The following is a 17321-nucleotide window of genomic DNA, read 5'->3' as shown; positions in this document are numbered from 1 at the left end:
CATTGTAATGCAAAAGGGATTCCCCTGTATAGAAAGCTAGATTAACTACAGTGCTTTTATACTAATTTCTGCATGGAGGCAAGTGAAGGCTGGAAGCAGCAGGAGCCTTGCCCAGTGAAGCTTGCCAATGCTGGTTTGCCTTTTTCTGCAGCTGTGGTGAAGAACCCCCCAAACAACCTGTGGATCATTGCAGCCGTGCTGGCTCCCATCGCGGTGGTCACCGTCATCATCATCATCATCACCGCGGTGCTGTGCAGGAAGAACAAGAACGACTTCAAACCAGACACCATGATGAACCTGCCTCAGAGAGCCAAGGTCAGTCACTGTGGGAGCCCAGCACATCCCTCTGGCTGCCCTGGCTGGCTCCAGACCCTGGCAGGGGGCTCGGAGACCTTGGCACGAAGTCAAAACCACCTGTGGCTTCGATTTTAGCCCGTGGGAAAAGCTGCCAACTCTGTGTGAGGAATTACAAGCCACAAGGGTTTGAGTAGTTTGGTAGTTGAATTAGCACAGGGTGAAAGAGTAGAATTTTAGGGCCTTTTAGAATGGGGTTCAAGGGGTCAAGATGGAGGGATTTGGGCATGTCCTGACCTTTTTTCCTTCTTCTTGCCCTCCATGTCTTGCTGTGATGGTGACACTTTTCTATTGGTTTAAGGTAGGGACACACTGTCCAACACCAATGACAGACATTGGCACGTTATTGTAACCATGGCACACGGAGTTTTTGGTATAAAATGTGAACACCTCCCTGAGGGCAGACAGAATGCCATGGCCGAGCTGCTGGACAGAGCTCAGCAGGGCAGAGAGGGAATGTTCTAGATAAGGGAAAATGAACAACCTTGAGAATCCGACCCTGAGCATTCAGACTCCTCCTTTGGCTGTGTGGGCTGGGAAATGAGGACTTTTACACTCTTGGGGTCCCCTCGACACCCGGACCCCGAGAAGTGACCTAGCTCCAGATCCAAAAGTCCATTTTCCTGCTGAGGCTGTGGCTCTTGGATAGATGCAGTTGAAGGATGTTTGGAATGGAAAGGGTTGTTACTCACAGCTTGGATCAGCACATCTCCTGTAGGATCTCAAAACCCGTGTCCTGAGCTGTTCCTGCCTGCTGAAGGTGGGAATGTCTGAAGTCTGGTAGCAATTCAGACCTGGCCCTAACCAAAGTTCTCCCAAACTGCTAATCCAGAAGAGACATTTTTTAAATTTTTTTTTTCTCTCCTACTATTTTTCTTTTAAGTGTTTTGGATTTTCTAATTTATTTGTGTATATTTCTGGTTGGGTTCAAGCAATTATATTTTTCTTAAAGTTATTAATCCATATCCATATATTTTTTTCCAAATCAAATGCAGTTCCAGTTTGATCCTCTGACAGAAAAATGTCACAGAATGCTGTTTTATCTCCATAGTGAAAAAGCCTGCCCTCTCAATGCTGCTATTCAATGGCTCTTGATCAGGTCCACCCAAAGATAGGAGTTTTTAGCCTATGGTGCTTGTGTGTGAGTCAGACTGTTCCTTTGCCCTTTTAGATGGCTTTGTTCTTCTCCACTGGTGTGGGATTGAGATGATGAATTTTTTCTTTGGTTTCTTAATGCTGCAGACAGCAGGATTATTGCAATTTCAGCTCTGTTGCTTCTGCTGAAAAATGTAGATGGGAAGAAGAGTTGAAGGAAGGCATGAGGCATTTGACAGCTCTTTTCTACTTATCTTAGGTTTGTTGCAGATGGGTGCAGCTGGTGCCAGTTGGAAACCAGACATTTGTATCAAAAATGATGTAGAAAAGACATTTCCATTTTGGTTCCAGTGTGCTCATCTATTTATCCACTATTATCCATCCAGTGTTAAGACTAGATCTACAAAAGTGCAACACACAATATCACAAACACAGATAGGAATTAATATCACTGCAGTGCTATTTTACACCCCATTGAAGCCCCTAAAATGCAAATTATGCTTTATTAGGGGCTGTTGCCAATGTCATGCACCATTTGATTCTTTTTATGTGTAATCTTGGTCCCAGTTAAAGGAAAAAAAAAAAAAAAGATACATTTTGTACATTGTTTTGAACTGCCCATCAATATGGGATGCTTACCAGCTGAAGAAAGTTGCTGTGAAAAAAAAAAAAAACAAACAACAAAACAACAACCTACTGCTGGTTGAAATTATAGCACAGGAAAAACTTGAAAGTATTTTCGTATTTTAATCCATTGTTTTCATTCCAAAAAGAAAGCCAGAATTGGATTTTTACTGTTCCTGAGAGGTCAGATTTAATCAGGCTGTAAAATACACACTCAGGTTAAAGCCTGTTCAGTCAGGTTACATTTGCATCAGATGGGAGCTGGATCTGCAATTGCTGGAACAAAACAGTTGGTGCTGAGCTCCCAGCACCCACACCAGAGTCCTTTCAGGAGCTTTTCCTGCAGGTTTGCTCTCGTTGCAGCTGGAGTGCAGAAGGTCCCCTTCCAGAGTGCATCTCCCCTTTCCGGATTATTTTGAGACTCCATAAAATTTAATTTAATTCATTATCTGAAAAGTGGTGCATTTCTAAATGAAAGCTAAATTGCTTTCCATTTAGTTTCACAATGATGGCTCCATCAGAAAGGTTCTGCCTGCTCTAGTTTAGAGTTTATGCTGGTATATGGACTGTGGAAGATAAATCCTGCAGTGGGACTAGCAATGGTCTGGTTTGGTCATTCCTGGTTTCAGCATCTTTAATTAAAATAAGGCTAAGAAACATATTTTGTGAAGATAATGAAAGAAGGTAATTTTTAAAAAGAAGAGTTTCAGTTTTATTTTTAATTCCAGGGTTAGGGTTAGTGGTAATTGCTTGAACTGTAATTGCCATATTTCGTGCATTTGGGAGTACAAATGAGCACATATCCGTGTCACATTGAAAATGAGTCTGTCGTGTTTCACGGCTGAGGAAAGTGCCCGAGACTGCTGATTAATGCTGACTCCGCTGGAAGTGGAGTCACAGTGGAGTGATTTGTGGTTTAAGCAGCCGTTTTAGCGTTTTGCCCCCGCGCGTCCGAGGTTCGCTGTGGAATCACCGGAGCGATTTTGCGGCGCCTCACACCCGGGCAGGCTGCGCGGGCAGGGGAGGAGGATGCGATGTGATTACCTGCATGTGATTACCTGCATGTGATTACCTGGATGTGATTACCTGCATGTGATTACCTGGATGTGATTACCTGCATGCCGGCATCTCAGGTGCGTCTGTCGGCTGCAGAGCCCTGCTCCAGGGGGGCTGGCAGGGCAGGGCAGGGCAGAGCTGCTCGGTGCTGCAGTCCTGCGGGTGCTGCCGGAGCGGAGCTGCCACATCCCCGCTCCTGCGGCGGGACGCAGCGCCGAGGGCAGTGACACGTTTACCGCGGAACACCCGCGGGAGGCGACGAGGGGATGGAGCACGGCAGCCCGAGCCTGAGAATCGAGCACAGAACGACTTCTGTGTTGTGGCAGGCTGAAGGGTAAATAGATGAAGTTTGCAGAATGACCTCTCGTACGCAGCGTGGTTTAGAGGAGCTCTCCTTGGGGATTGTGGTGCTGCTCTGAATTGCCTCAGCAGTCGGGGACATCTGGATGCAGCTGCAGGGGAAAGGAAAATTGAAAAATACTATTTTTTTTTTTTTTTCAATTTTCTCTCTAGCTGCAAGATGAAAGAAGTATAAATTCGAATTGGTGAAAATCTGATGGGATTTTATTTTAATTTTTTTATTTCAAGAATCTGTTTTTGCTTTGAGGTTTTGGATGAATATTAACTTTTGCCTCCCTTGCTTTCTAATTCACAACATGCTTTTTTAAAGTCTAGAATCTCATTTGTCCCCTCGCCTTTTTTTTGTTGTTGTTTTTAGATCATGAAAGAATAGGTTTGCAGGTAAAGCGAGATAAGATCTGTAGTTCAAGACCCACAAGCAAAAGCAGGTGCTGCAGGCCATGGGAAAAGAAGGCTTATTAATCTGATAAAGGGCACAGAGAAAAAAAGCCAGTGAGACTGTACCTGGGTATACCAATAGAGGGGAGGGACTTTTCTTTTTCTTTTCTTTTCTTTTCTTTTCTTTTCTTTTCTTTTCTTTTCTTTTCTTTTCTTTTCTTTTCTTTTCTTTTCTTTTCTTTTCTTTTCTTTTCTTTTCTTTTCTTTTCTTTTCCTCTCTTTCTCTTTCTCTTTCTCTCTTTTTCTCTCTCTTTTTCTCTCTCTTTTTCTCTCTCTTTTTCTCTCTCTTTTTCTCTCTCTTTTTCTCTCTCTTTTTCTCTCTCTTTTTCTCTCTCTTTTTCTCTCTCTTTTTCTCTCTCTTTTTCTCTCTCTTTTTTTTTCCCTTCCCTTCCCTTCCCTTCCCTTCCCTTCCCTTCCCTTCCCTTCCCTTCCCTTCCCTTCCCTTCCCTTCCCTTCCCTTCCCTTCCCTTCCCTTCCCTTCCCTTCCCTTCCCTTCCCTTCCCTTCCCTTCCCTTTTTTGACTTTTTTTAAACATCTTTAGTGTCTTTTTCACAATCATTACAGGGAAAAAGAGTCCCAGAAACAACGGTATTCATCTGCCCTTTGCCAGGCAGTGTGATCTCTCTATCCATTTATTATTTCAGAAGCAATATTAGAATCTCAGTCCTTCAGTCTTTGTCAGTATTTTGGATGTATTGGACATCTACGTTTGCAGTGCTTCAGCTGTGCCTGATCGTGATTTAGCCTTGCCTTGCCAGTTCCCTCCAGGGGTGGCAGAACCATCTGCTCCTGTGGGCTTTTACAGAGCAGGGATCCAAGAACAAATTTTATTTAATGCAATATGTCTGCTGATGAGGATGACTTTCTCAGCTCTCCTTTTATTGCAGTTTGTTACTGGACATGGTGGTGAGTAGAACTCTGATTAAAATAATCCTTCATTTTCTTCCTGTGGCGGATCTGAGCTGGGACACTGCAGAATTCTTTAGTAATTCTCATGTCCTGCGGTTTCTGGTTTGGTTTGTTTTTTGTTTGAAGAGGTTTTTTTTTGTTTTTAAAATGAGACATGAAGTTGAAACTTATTTGACTGTTTCAAAGGCATGGAGGGAGAAATAACTGATTTAATCACCTCTTCTCTCTTGTTACCTTTTCTCAGAATATCTAGGAGTGTCTTAACTGACACTTAACATTTATAATGAAGATGAAAACCAATATTTTAATTAACAATATTGCTGTGTAGGATGTTGTGCAGTATTTCTTCCTAACTGTCCTTCACACAGCTTCTGCTTCCCTTTCTTCATTTGCTGCCTCTGTAGCTATTTGGTGGCTGTTTTGTGATACCCTGCTTGCCATGGAGGGGTGATGGTGAATTAGCATTTCTCTGACATATTGCAAGTTCCATGGGGGTGATTTGTGGAGTTGTTTGCTCTCCCTTATCAGCATTGGCCCGCTCCTTAATGCACTGAAGGTTCTCATCAGAGGAATGCTGAAGTATGGAAACACATTAGGAAGCATTAGCCTCAGTCTGAGCAGGAGTTTGGGAATGACATGTAGGTCCACACAAAGAAAAAACATTTTTTTATGTTTTAAAAAGTGAGAAACAGCCCCATTCTTTTCAGACTGAGATCACCTGTGAAATGTATCAGAATTTAGAGCTGCAGCTCAGATTTAGTAAGGGACACAAGAGAAAATGTTTTACAGAGCTCATCCTTTTTCTGTTCCAACAGCAATCTTTTTTTTCTCGTGCTGATTTTCTTTTGGAACTAAAATATTCAATGATGACATAACAGGAACCTGCACTAATCAGTCATGAACTAATTCCAAAGTATGTGTGAGGTTTAAAATCACCACTTTCTCAACTTTGAAGCGTTTTGTGGTCCTTTCTTAGCATTTTGTCAATACTCTTTTTACTTCAGGGAGAGCAACCTTCCCATTTTTGTAAGTTAGTTTTACTTAGTGTAGCAAGAACACATTTTCCAGAGGTGGTCAGGAATTTCTTTGACTGATTTATTTTCCAATGCAGGTTGGTTTTTTTTTTGTTTTTTTCCCTTCTTTTTTTCTTCCAATTGGAAATTCAGTTTGGAATGTCAAGTTTTGTCTAAATGTTTAATTTTTCCATTGAGAGAATCCACCTTTCCTTGGCTGCTTTGCCCAGAAGGCATGTGTTAGTTCTGCTGGGCAAGAACTGCCTTGCTGCAAGGCTCTGGTGAAATGCCACTTCCCAAGAGAAACAAGTGAAGTCAGTAATATCCTTCCCAGTAGGCAACTGGCAAGCCAGGGGAAATCTAATTTCACTGATCTGAAAAAGATTATTTTCTGGAAAATGTTGCCCATGAAACTTTCTGATGTGTGCCTTTTTTACTTTGGCTTGACTGGGAATAAATTACTCCCACCCTCTTTGGAAACACAAGGGTTTTGTCAACGAAGGTTTTCTGTAAGGTTTTTTTTTTTTTTTTTTACTCCTAATTTTTTCTTCCACATCCTTGTTCTCCCACTGTCTGTCAAAGTAATTTCTGGGGGTGTTACAGCAGGGTAAGAAAGGTTAGCCAAGATCAATTTTATACTAACTAACCATGTTGAAAATGTGTGGAATGGAGATCTCATCAGAAAATTGGTTTTCTGTTGGGCATTCACATTGTAATCTATGTATTTTTACCTGTCACTTATGTAATTAAAAAAGTTAAGGAGTAGTTAAAAATTTTACATTGAATTTGAAAAATTATATTCAATCTAACACATGCTGGAAACTTCTGTTATTTCTTCCATATTTTTTTTTTTTGCAGCCAGTGCAAGGCTTTGACTATGCCAAGCAACACTTGGGCCAGCAGGGAGCAGAGGATGAGGTTTTACCTGTGACTCAGGAGACTGTCATCCTTCCACTTCCAGTCAGAGATGCTCCTGCCTCCCAGGAGAGAGAAACTACCCAGGATGGGAGCACCATCAAAACTGCCAAATCCAACGAAACGAGGAAAAGGTAGGGGCTGGCAGCTGGTGCCTTTCCACAGAGAGGTTTAATAGGATATGTGCTGCTGGTTGCTGTGAGGTTTGGCTTTGTGTGTGGCAGGTGGTTCCTCTCCATGATTTATCCTTGGCATAACACTGGTCTGTGCTGGGTGTGTAAGGCTGCTGCAAAATAGGAGATAAAACCAAGTCTTACCGAGGAGGTGACGTGGAGTTTTATGTGTGTGTTGGTGCTGCACAAGAGATGAGCCCAAATGAAACGTGGGACCTGCAGCATGAGCGCTGGTGATTTCTCAAGGAACCAAAAGACAGGTCCTCAGCCACTGTAAATTGCTGTCACTCCACTGGCCAGCTCTGCCTCTCCAGAATTGGACTCAATGCCTTCAATAGCAGAAGAGGAAACCCTAAACCCTTCCACTAAATTATGGAAGACCTCTAGATCAAAGCATCTACTGCAGGATAAAACTTCAGAAGTGTAAGAATAGACTAGATAGGGTAAAGAGTCCCAGGTTTGCACTCGCTTCATATGAAGTCTCTAGGCTTGTAGGATCATGGATTCAAGATCCCCAGGAAGCTAGATGGCTCCTCTTCTCTGCTGCAGGGTCCAACACCCCCCTATCTCAACTTTATCTACCTTATTTTAAAGTCTTCCACTGGTGGGATGATCACAACCTCCTCCAGCAATCTGTTCTCTCCTGCCTTTCTTGTTAGGAAGTTTTACCTCATGTCTGCCCTCAACCATCAACAGAATAGCTGAATATTCCTTGTCTTGGTCCTTGCAGGCAAGGAAAGCAGATTATCCCTTTATCCCAGCTGATTTGCATGCCTTGAGGCTAGTTTTTCCTTGACCCCCTCTCCTTGGTATTAAATGAGAGTGGAGCTGAGGATGGATACTGAAGGGAAGGGAGGAAAACAAACCTGTTGGGTAAACAGCCTGAACAGAGGTAGCAGGCATTACACGGGCCTGGCCTCTTGAAGGGATTTGATAACATACAAGAAAAGCAGCTGACTAATGCAGAGAAATTCTAGAGAAAACCAAGCCTTCCTAGCTGAGTCACCTCGTCTTGTCCAGTATTTCCCCCTTTGGAATAACGGGAAAAGCTTGGAATACTCAGCACAGTGCGACAGGAACGTGCTGGAAGGGGAAGGCGTCGGCCAGCGTGGTGTGGGGCTGGAGGAGAGCAGGGGTGGGTAGAATTCCTCAGGGGTCATCAGCTGAGGTTTTCCCTGCAGAAAAACAGACAGAAGGGACCTGAGCTGGTGCCTGGTTTGTCATGCTCCTTTGGCTGTGCAGTAAATCCTGGAATGTGGGAAGAGCTCTCTGCAGGGCGTACCAGTAGAGAAGAGCGAGCCAGCTGCAACTGAGTGTAAAATGTTATTCTGCCATTTAATGCCAGTCAGGTGTTGTTCAGGCTACAAATCATTGAAATTGAGAGGGTTAGGTCCTACATTCCAGTGAACCTGTCCCTTTCCTTTGAAGAAATGACTACTGGAAGACGACTGTGACACCTGCAGTGGTTGCTGGTGCTGGGTAGGTCAAGTCTTTGCAGGAATTGCTCTTTAAAATGTTTTGAAGCCTCTCCAAAGCCATGTGTAAATACACATAAAGAATGTAAACCAGCCCTGTTAATTAATCCTCTAACCAAAGTGATTAAACACTTCGCTCAGTCCTTAGAGTGAGTGCAGAAATCCCCCACTTAATCTGCACCATTTTAAACAAATGTTGATAAGCAAACTTGATCTAGGAAAGTTATTTTCATTATAAAATGTGCTGAACCTTGGTGCCCTTCTGAGCAAATAACTAAGAGTTAGTTTTCCCTCCTTCAGGGTGATTACTTGAGTAAGTAAGAACATGTAGAATTTCAATATTTTTGATTCCCAGGAGCTGTGTCTGGAAGTGGAATTTAATGGTTGCTGAAGATGAAGAAATATTTCTTGCCCTTTATGTATTTGCTCTTTCATTCAGGGTACTTTACAGCCTAGAAAGGTCAATTCAAACCAGACAGCCATGAAGTGGCTGGTAACTGATCAGAGTATCTTTGCTATCACCACTGAAAGAAACTTCTCAGTTAATAATATGATGGCCACTTAAAAAGGATAAATACCTGGATTAGTGTCACCACAGAAATGATTGTGCAAGCTATCCACGCTCACTTCTTTTCTGTGTTCCCAAGTCGAGCAGATTTTCTTCAGGTGTTGGTCTGTCCCTGGATGGATCTTTTTTGCTGGGCTGGGATTATCCATTTAGCAGTGACAGACAGGTTTATAGGGGGGAATCCTGCTTCTCAAGAATACTTATTTTCAATAGAATTTCACAAGGAAACCCTCAGGCTGGACTGAGTGGGGTTGCATGCTGAGTTGTCCTGGAGCCCTGTAACTGGAAAGAGCCTGTCTCAAATTATACATATTTCCACTTAGGCTGTCTTCAAAAGGGAATCCCCAAGAATTGCTTTTCTCATATTTGTCCATTGCTGTTCTGACCGCAGTAAATGCTTTCATTTACACCAGGCAGGGTGGCCAGACCTGGAGGTAAATGAATGTTTCAGGCTGATGATACAGTATTGGCGATGATTTACAGGATGGTTTTGACAGTTGTTTTGTTTTAGTACCATTTTCTGGTTATAAAACCATTGTGACAGCAATAGAATCTGATTTGATTCTTTTTCTCTGTAAATGGAAGCCTCTGTGCCTAGGCCCATTTTTTTTTTTCTCTAATGTAACCTCTTTACATCACCCTGTCACTGCCCATGACAACTCAGTGGTAGATTGCAGATAGATTTGTGAATAACTACACAGGTCCTGTGGAGAGTTTTCGTTCCCTTTGTGGCAGTTTCACATGTAAAAAAAAAAAAAGTGACTGTGTCTGGATGTGGACTAGCACCAAACGTACCATCATCTACTGTGGCCTGCTTTTGCCAACTTGTGCATTTGGATTTGAGTGACTTGTCCACCCCAAAAAGCAGAGGAACTGTAGTGGGAGCTCGCTCCCAGCACAGCCCAGAGCACGCTGCTCATTTCTGTCCCTGCTCCTCGCTGGGACTGAATGCACAGCGGTTCTGCCCTGCCCTCCCTCCTCACCCTGGGCAGGGACCAGGTTCAGGACAAGGATATGCAATGGCTGATTGAAACAAGCATTTCTTGGGGGTTTCAGCCAATGAGGGTGCTGGTTAAACCAGGGTATGTGCCAAAAGGAGAAATTTCTTATCATGTTGTGTCTGCATATGTGCAAAGTGAGTGAGTGCATCTTGCGTTGTGGCTGACAACAGCTGACTGTAAATGCAGGGTGAATAATAAAAGAATCGATTTAGCCCTGCATCCTAAAACAAAGGTCTGCTTTATTTTGTCTGGGTTAATGGCCCTGAATTGACAACGGGACTCTTTGTCCTCGGCGGTGGCACTTTTATCATTGTGGGGCTTCTGCATGAGGAGCAGTTGCATTCCAAGCCACCAAGATGCCCATCAGCCCTGAACTAATCGGGAAAGTCGTGTTCACCTCCCATCGCTCTGCTCCCACCTTTACCGTGTTGCAGCGTGGCTGTTTCTATTCTGTCTCCTTTTGGTACCAAATCAGACTTGAAAACTCAGCGATGCAAACTGTGCGAATGAAATAACCTTGAAATGAGGTTGAGGAGGGAGAACTCACGTCCTGCCTTGTTGCTGTGGTTACTTGCAGCCGCTCCCCGAGCCGGAACGGCTCCATCCTCAGCAACGGGTCGGGAAAGCCCAGCTCCGGCCGGAGCTCCCTGCAGAAAGTGATGGCACCGCAGAAAGCGGCAAAAGACGAGGGCAGGAAAAGGAACGGTGAGAGGGGTTCGTTGTGCTCACTCCCGCTGCCTCACCCGCGCAGGCGCCAATTGAAACCAACTTCTTGTACCCTCAGCAGTCCCTGGGCATTCTGTGTGTGGCTCATCTGTTGGGTTTTCTCCTTCCCCTTTACTGCTTTACCTGTTTCGCCAGATCCCATGAAACATCTTGGTGTTTGCTCTGGGTGTGCAAGTTTTCCTGTTTTTTTTTGTTTTTCCCCCCTTTTTTCTTTTTTCTTGGAATATCACTAAACTAATGAAGACATGATGCCTCCTAGTAGGGTTTACAGCTTTTTTTTTTTATTTTGTAGTTCCCTAAAATATTAATTTTCTCTGCTGCTGCTGCTAAGCTGGCTGGGATCTGATGAAGACTAATTAATTAGATAAAAATTAATTTGCAAAAGTGTGAAGCATCCAGTGCTTTGTCTTTCCTCGCATCCTTGCACACGTGTTTGTCATTAACACTTACTGTCAGCTTTTCCTGATGCACCTGGGATGTCACACTGGATGTTTCTTACAAGACCTTAGTTGATAATGGTGACCTTGTGACTCGAGATGGATCAGTGATGATCCATGATGGATGAGAAAAGCACCCAATCACATTTCTTCCTTGCTTTTCTTCTCTTTGCTTATTTTTCTTGAGTTATAGCTTTGTTCCCATAGCTATGTTTTCCTTATGAATAGAAAGCTGGCTAACAGGTTCTAAGTTTCAAAGGAGTTAATTATTTTGTCACTGTATGAAATGTAGCTCATTTTACAAGACAACAACATTTGTGTTTTCCACAGTTAAAAGCTGTAATTTATGATGTCTTTTTTCTTACCCACCCAGGAAAGCCAATATTCAAACCAATGCTAAGTGCTGTTTACATGGGTAGACAAAATATTTTAGGGAAGGTATTTTGTGTTTCGTTAGGTTTTACATCTTCAAAGAAAATTACTAAGAACCCAGTTTCCTTTGGGTTTTTTTTTAAAGAATTGACTAACAGCTAACATCCTTTCTTCTGATCTGGGCTGTAGTGCATTTCTAGAACATACACATGCTACCTAAATAAACCTCTGAATGTAATGGAAGGAAATGGTGACCTTTCATTTTAAATCTTAATTTCATGAAAATTTAGGAGAAACCTGTGCATGAGACACCTCATCTGCAGAGCCCTCTTGGCAGAGACTTCAGCTCCTTCTGGTGGAACTCTCTTCACTTGACTGCCATGACACTAAAAAGGGTCACCTGGTCATCTGGCAGAAATATGAAAGGGAATAAGTACCTTGCTCCCTGGTAAAGAGAGAGGAACTCTTTAGCTGTAGGCATATCTTTTAATGTATGTTTAGGAGAATTTCCTCAAACAACCCTTTCAGAACAGCTTCTGAGAAGGAGGATGCAGTCATGGCAGATGAAATGGCCTCCCCTAGTCAGAATTAATGGAGTTCAGTTTGGAGTTGTGTGATCCCAAATGCCTATTGAAATTGAAATTAAAATCCAAAACCTCAAGGCACCCATTACCTCTCATCACAGAGCCTGCACTTTGTTCCCCTGAGCTGCGGTTACGAACACCGGTGTCACCTCTGACAGTTTGTGCTTTTCTGCAGGGCTTTTTTTACCTTTACCAGAGTGTTTAGCACCCACAGAAGGTGGTGTCTGTTCTCCATCCCAGTTTCAGGAGGAAGCTGCTTTTCTCCCAGTTGTTTGCCTGAGCCTGCTCCAGCTCCCCAGCCTGGCTGGTGGCTCTCGCACGCACGTTGGCAAAAGCAGCAGCAGATTTTCTTCTCTGAGAAGCAGCATCTTCAAACTGGAATGAATCCCTTGATGGTCACATGTTGGATTTGGGGACTCCAAGTCAGAATGGCTCATTAGTTGCCATAGTTACAGACCAATTTTAGATTCTATTTCTTGCTGACATTTAGTTACAGGGAGGAATGACAGCACTGGATGTTACCTCAGTATTTAAATTCTATATGGCTTGTATCAAAATTGACTCCACGTGGAGTGTGTCAGGGCTGTGCGTGAACAATGTGAATCCAGCACAGGCTGAGAGGCTTGGCTTCAGGACTTGATGCTTTGGAGGATCAGGAGAACTCTTCAGCCGAGCATTGTTTCTACAGAAAACACAAAATATCTACTTGAATCAAACAGTGATAAGATTTTGTACAATAACGGCATGTTTTTTCTTGAATAACATTATTATATTAATAGGAAGTTTTCTTTCTAGAAGTTGATGAATTCATTTACTTTAGGCACTTAAAAAAAACCAAACATTTTTTAAGAAGTGCCCAGTTATGTATGTTAGAGGACTGTAATACAGATGAATCAGCCAACAGAGGTTTCTGAGATGGGTTTGTGAGAGAATGTGGAAGAGAAGAACAGGATATTAACAATTCTACCCATCATTTATCAGGCCAAACATCATTCAGGGAGAAGCAAATGGCTGAACCCACTCAGACCTAGAGAACTAAAGCAGCCACAGTGCAACCTTCCCTTTCAGCAGCTCCTCGCTAAATGAAGCCAATTAAATTGATGTAGGTTGTTTTTCAACCTTTTAAGCACTTGATCTTGCAACCTTCCCATTAACATCTTTGGAAGAGTGTGAGTGCTTGTTTCTTTTCTTAGAGAAAAAGTTGTGATTTGCTATCAATTCTCAGTGAAGCATATGACTCCCCAGCCTTTGGGTTAAGAAGTTGTGTAGTTGAGCTCAGGTTTATACTTAAACCTCATCACCACCAGTGGAGATTTACAAGCAGCATTCCCCAAGAGTAAGAAACTTCTTTGTGTAAGAAACCTTCCCCAGCTGGACCAATTTCTCATTTTCCAATCATTTGTACAACGTCTTTGAAAACAGATGTAACTTTTCAGAAGTCATTCATTCAAGGGCCTCACTCCTTTTTAAAATACCAGTCTTGAAGACTATAAGTTCTTTTGTTCAGGCAAGAGCTGTCTACAGGAGCAAAGTAGCAGGGGAAAAAACTTGTCTGTATTATTGGTATAGCTAAAATCAAAGGGGTTTTTGGATTTAACTCAACCAAGCTATGATACATTGCCTCCTTTATTCTACAGAAGTGTGGGCCACTAGTTTTCACTCTGTCTGATGTGGCAGCTCAGCATCAGAGCCTGTTTTTCTGAATTTCCGAGCAGTCGTCTATGGTGACTCAAAATAAAGTGAAATATGGCAACAGCAACGTTGTCTTGTAGCAGCTTGGACACAGGGTTAGCTGGGGGGAGCTGGTGGATCCCAGCAAACACCCAGCACCCTTCTTCTGCCTTTTTGTGCTGGGTGAAGTACAAGTCAGCTGCTTCCAGAGGGCCATGGCCAACTGGGACAGATCTCTGGAGGAAAGATCCAGTCAGAGAGGAGCCCTGACAACTGTGCAGATTTGGAGTGAGATGATTCCCCTTCATGCTGCCTGTTTCTTTGAAAGGCCGAGAAATCAGAGTGCTGGGAAAAATTTATGGTGTAGAGAAAAGAGCCTACTCTTTTCATCATCCATTCCCTCATCCTGAAGCATTACTGTCATTTGCCCCCAAAAGGTTGTTAATTGGGGATTTCACCTGACTCTTCACCTCCTCACAGCAAACTCCTAGGCTTTTTGGAGTAATTTGCTATGTTTAACTGGAGGGGGGTAAAAATCCCAAAGAATAAACAAAATCCACCTGTTCAGCTGAAATCCTGTGCATTGGCACCAGTTGCTATTGAACCTCACAGAAGCTTTACACATTGATTCCCTTTTATCCCAAGATTTCAGCTTGTGTCACACAGACTAATTCTTCCCATTACTGTTTCCATGTCTTCCATTGCCCTTGTTTTTGTTGTTTATTTGCTTTAAATAGTGACAGCACTGTGACCCTGCTAGCATCCTCCTGGTGATTGTGAACACTTTATTTTCTTCAGACTTACTGAATATAATTTCTTTTTTTTTTTTTTTTGACCCTTTTTTGTTGCTGTTCTCCTGGCAAGAAAAATACTGAGTGTTGTGTTGCTAAGGTGCCTGTTGCAGCAGATCTCTGAGGGATCTGGGATCTGCAGGTGGTCACACAGTTAAATATTTCTTCATTCATGTTTGCCTTCCCCTCTGGATGATTTTGGCTCTGCCACTAACAGAGTCTGACAGGAGTTTTCATCCAAGCAGTAGTGTAAAATGCATGTAGATGTTCATGCCATCAGACCCAGTGGAAGTCTGGATGGCTGGGATTTTTCACTAATATGTCAGCACTGAAGAAGACAAATGTACAGTTTTATTGTGCAAACAGAAAGCTATTTTTGCAAAGGTTTTTAAAACTCCTGGGGCACCTTAAAGAAGCTTCTCTTGTAGGCTCTCATGTCTTCCCTGTCTTTGTGTGTTTGTCATCCTTGTCAGTTAAATAATTTTATTTTAATTAGTGAATGCACCTACTTATTACAGAAGTGTCAGGTAAGAAAAGGGGCTGGTGGATTCACTGGAAACACTATGAAATATGTGGTCTCTTTTTGAAAGACTTTGATACTTAGAAAGATGAGGCAGATGTGGCTGGAGAAGAAATAACCACAGAGAGATTGATCCTTGTTCCTGCTTATAAGGACAGGAGACCTTCACAGAAAGGGAACCAAACGAGCAGCTAAGGGACAAATACTCACCCTGTGTACACAATTTCACTGGAAAACTGAAAATACCACATTGGAGATCTCAAATGGCCTGCTCAGCTGGCTCCTGCTTCAGGATCCCAGGCAAAGCCAGGACTGCAACACTTCAGGCACATCACCAAGCATTTAGCAGATGTTACACCCAAGGAAATACTGTCCAGAAGGAATCATGAGCTGCTCCCATTAGTCTGTAAGCTGTCTGCTTCTGAAAATACAATATTTGTGCTGTTTGTGAGAGGTTTAGCATTGCACTGTCTCAGAGCTGGTGTAATTGTGGAAGGGTGTGGGTGTACACAAGTGTGTTTTCTGTTTATCTTACAGAGAGGTACTTCTGTCCTGGATAGGTTCAGATACTAATGTTGGGAAACTTGTATTTTACTTATAGGCCTATAAACTCCTTCAGAAACAGATGTTTTATTTAATTGCTCAGAGCTCCTGTTTGTATCTTTGTGGAGAGAGTCATCTGACTGATGGAATGACTTGGATGATATAGAAAAAAGTCTATTTTTTTTTCTTTATATAGAGATTTTCTCTACAATGAAAATTAGTTCCCCATTATAAAATCATATTCAGGAGTCAGGATTTCTGTTTGAAATACTGATACCTGGGCTTTTTCCTAAGGAGCTTTTTTAGATAGGTGACACTGCTTGCTCTTTGTCAAACTGCAGGAATATTCTGTAGGTATGGTTACAATGTTTGCCTTCTCTTAATCTAAAATAAATTTTCAAAAATACTTCATTGAGTGATGTAAGAAAAGGCAGAGCATGCCCACCTGCTTGCAGGTGTTTCCCAAGTCTTGGCTTTATGTGTTTTTCTCTATTGATGTCATTCTTTTTCTGAGGGCTTCCAAAATCTTTCAAATGGTTGATTCTGAGCAGGACAGCACAAATCTTTGTTTCAGGTGTTTGGCTGGAAGGTTACTTGATTCACAGCCAATTTAAAGGTCCTTAATTTTAATTTTTTTTTAGGTGCAAGTATTTCAGTCCTTTTTTTCTTCATTCCAGCATATTTTGATGAGGGAGAGGGGAGGAAAGACAAGGTAGAGGGAACGAGAGAGGAGTCAAGGAATCTCCTGTGGCTCTCATTGAAATATTTGGCTGACAAAAGTATCTTTTTTTTTTTTTAACTCTAAATTATTAACTAGATAAAACCAGAATACATCACCTGCCTAATTGGTTTTTTTTTTTAGAGCTGCAGTCCCAGAGCCCCTTTTCCGTGGGACCAGCTGGTCACGAGTGGGCAGCACCACCTGCTGGCACTGCCGGCTGGAATAGCTCAGGGCTGCGTGGAGATGGGAGGACAGCATCCCTGCGGCACTCCTCAGTGTTCTGATGGCTGCAGGGGTGTGGAGACAGAGCTCCAGGGATGCTGCTGCTCCTCAGGGACCCAGTGCCACCCTGCTCTTCACTGCACCTGGCACTCGACCCGCATCAATGATTGCTCTGGATAGATCTTCATCTGCTGCAGCCACAGAAAGATTAGGAGGAGTAATTCGATCTCAGTGGATTGTCTGGCATGAGATATCCAGCACGAGATATTTCAGAGGTGGGAAATTGCTGTTAAGTAGTGATTAAGTTGGGGTTTGCCCCTTTTCTGCCACTGAGCTTCTGAGTCCCGCTCTGTGTTCACACAGTGCAGGCAAGAGTAGAACTCCACAGTAGTGCTGGGATGCATCTGTTTGGAAACAGAAATTTAAAACATCACTTTTAAGCCATGTCGCCAACTGTAATAAGCAAGGGTGATTATTGTGAGGGACTATAAAGAATGTGTGGGCAGTTTCCTGTGCTGGCCAGTTGCTCACCCAGCTGAGATGCTGGGGTGGGTGAACTGGCCCAGGGCTGGGATACACAGCAGAAACAAGCACTCCAGGACTTCTCCAACATTTCTCTGAACTTCTTTTGGTTTGTTTTTCAAAGTTTGGAGGCCGTCATGGTTCAGCCATGTCATAAATGGTTGCTGTAAATTCTCTTGGGAGGAGATGGATAGGAGCAAAGGATGAATTTCCCAGTGCTTGCTACGGGTC

The 17321-nt window shown here is 42.9% G+C and overlaps 1 protein-coding gene across 1 annotated transcript in view; it reads left to right on the top strand.

Annotated features, from left to right (window-relative positions):
* KIAA1549L (KIAA1549 like) overlaps window positions 1–17321 on the top strand; it is a 77069-nt gene that overhangs the window by 23043 nt on the left and 36705 nt on the right. Inside the window, 3 exon segments of the mRNA XM_053980752.1 lie at window positions 152–315; window positions 6708–6898; window positions 10559–10686. Of these exon segments, the coding sequence (XP_053836727.1) occupies window positions 152–315; window positions 6708–6898; window positions 10559–10686 (483 nt within the window).

Source organism: Vidua macroura, chromosome 6, assembly GCF_024509145.1.
Source record: "Vidua macroura isolate BioBank_ID:100142 chromosome 6, ASM2450914v1, whole genome shotgun sequence".
Taxonomy (NCBI): Eukaryota; Metazoa; Chordata; class Aves; order Passeriformes; family Viduidae; genus Vidua; species Vidua macroura.
This window is presented reverse-complemented; position numbering and strand designations above follow the sequence as displayed.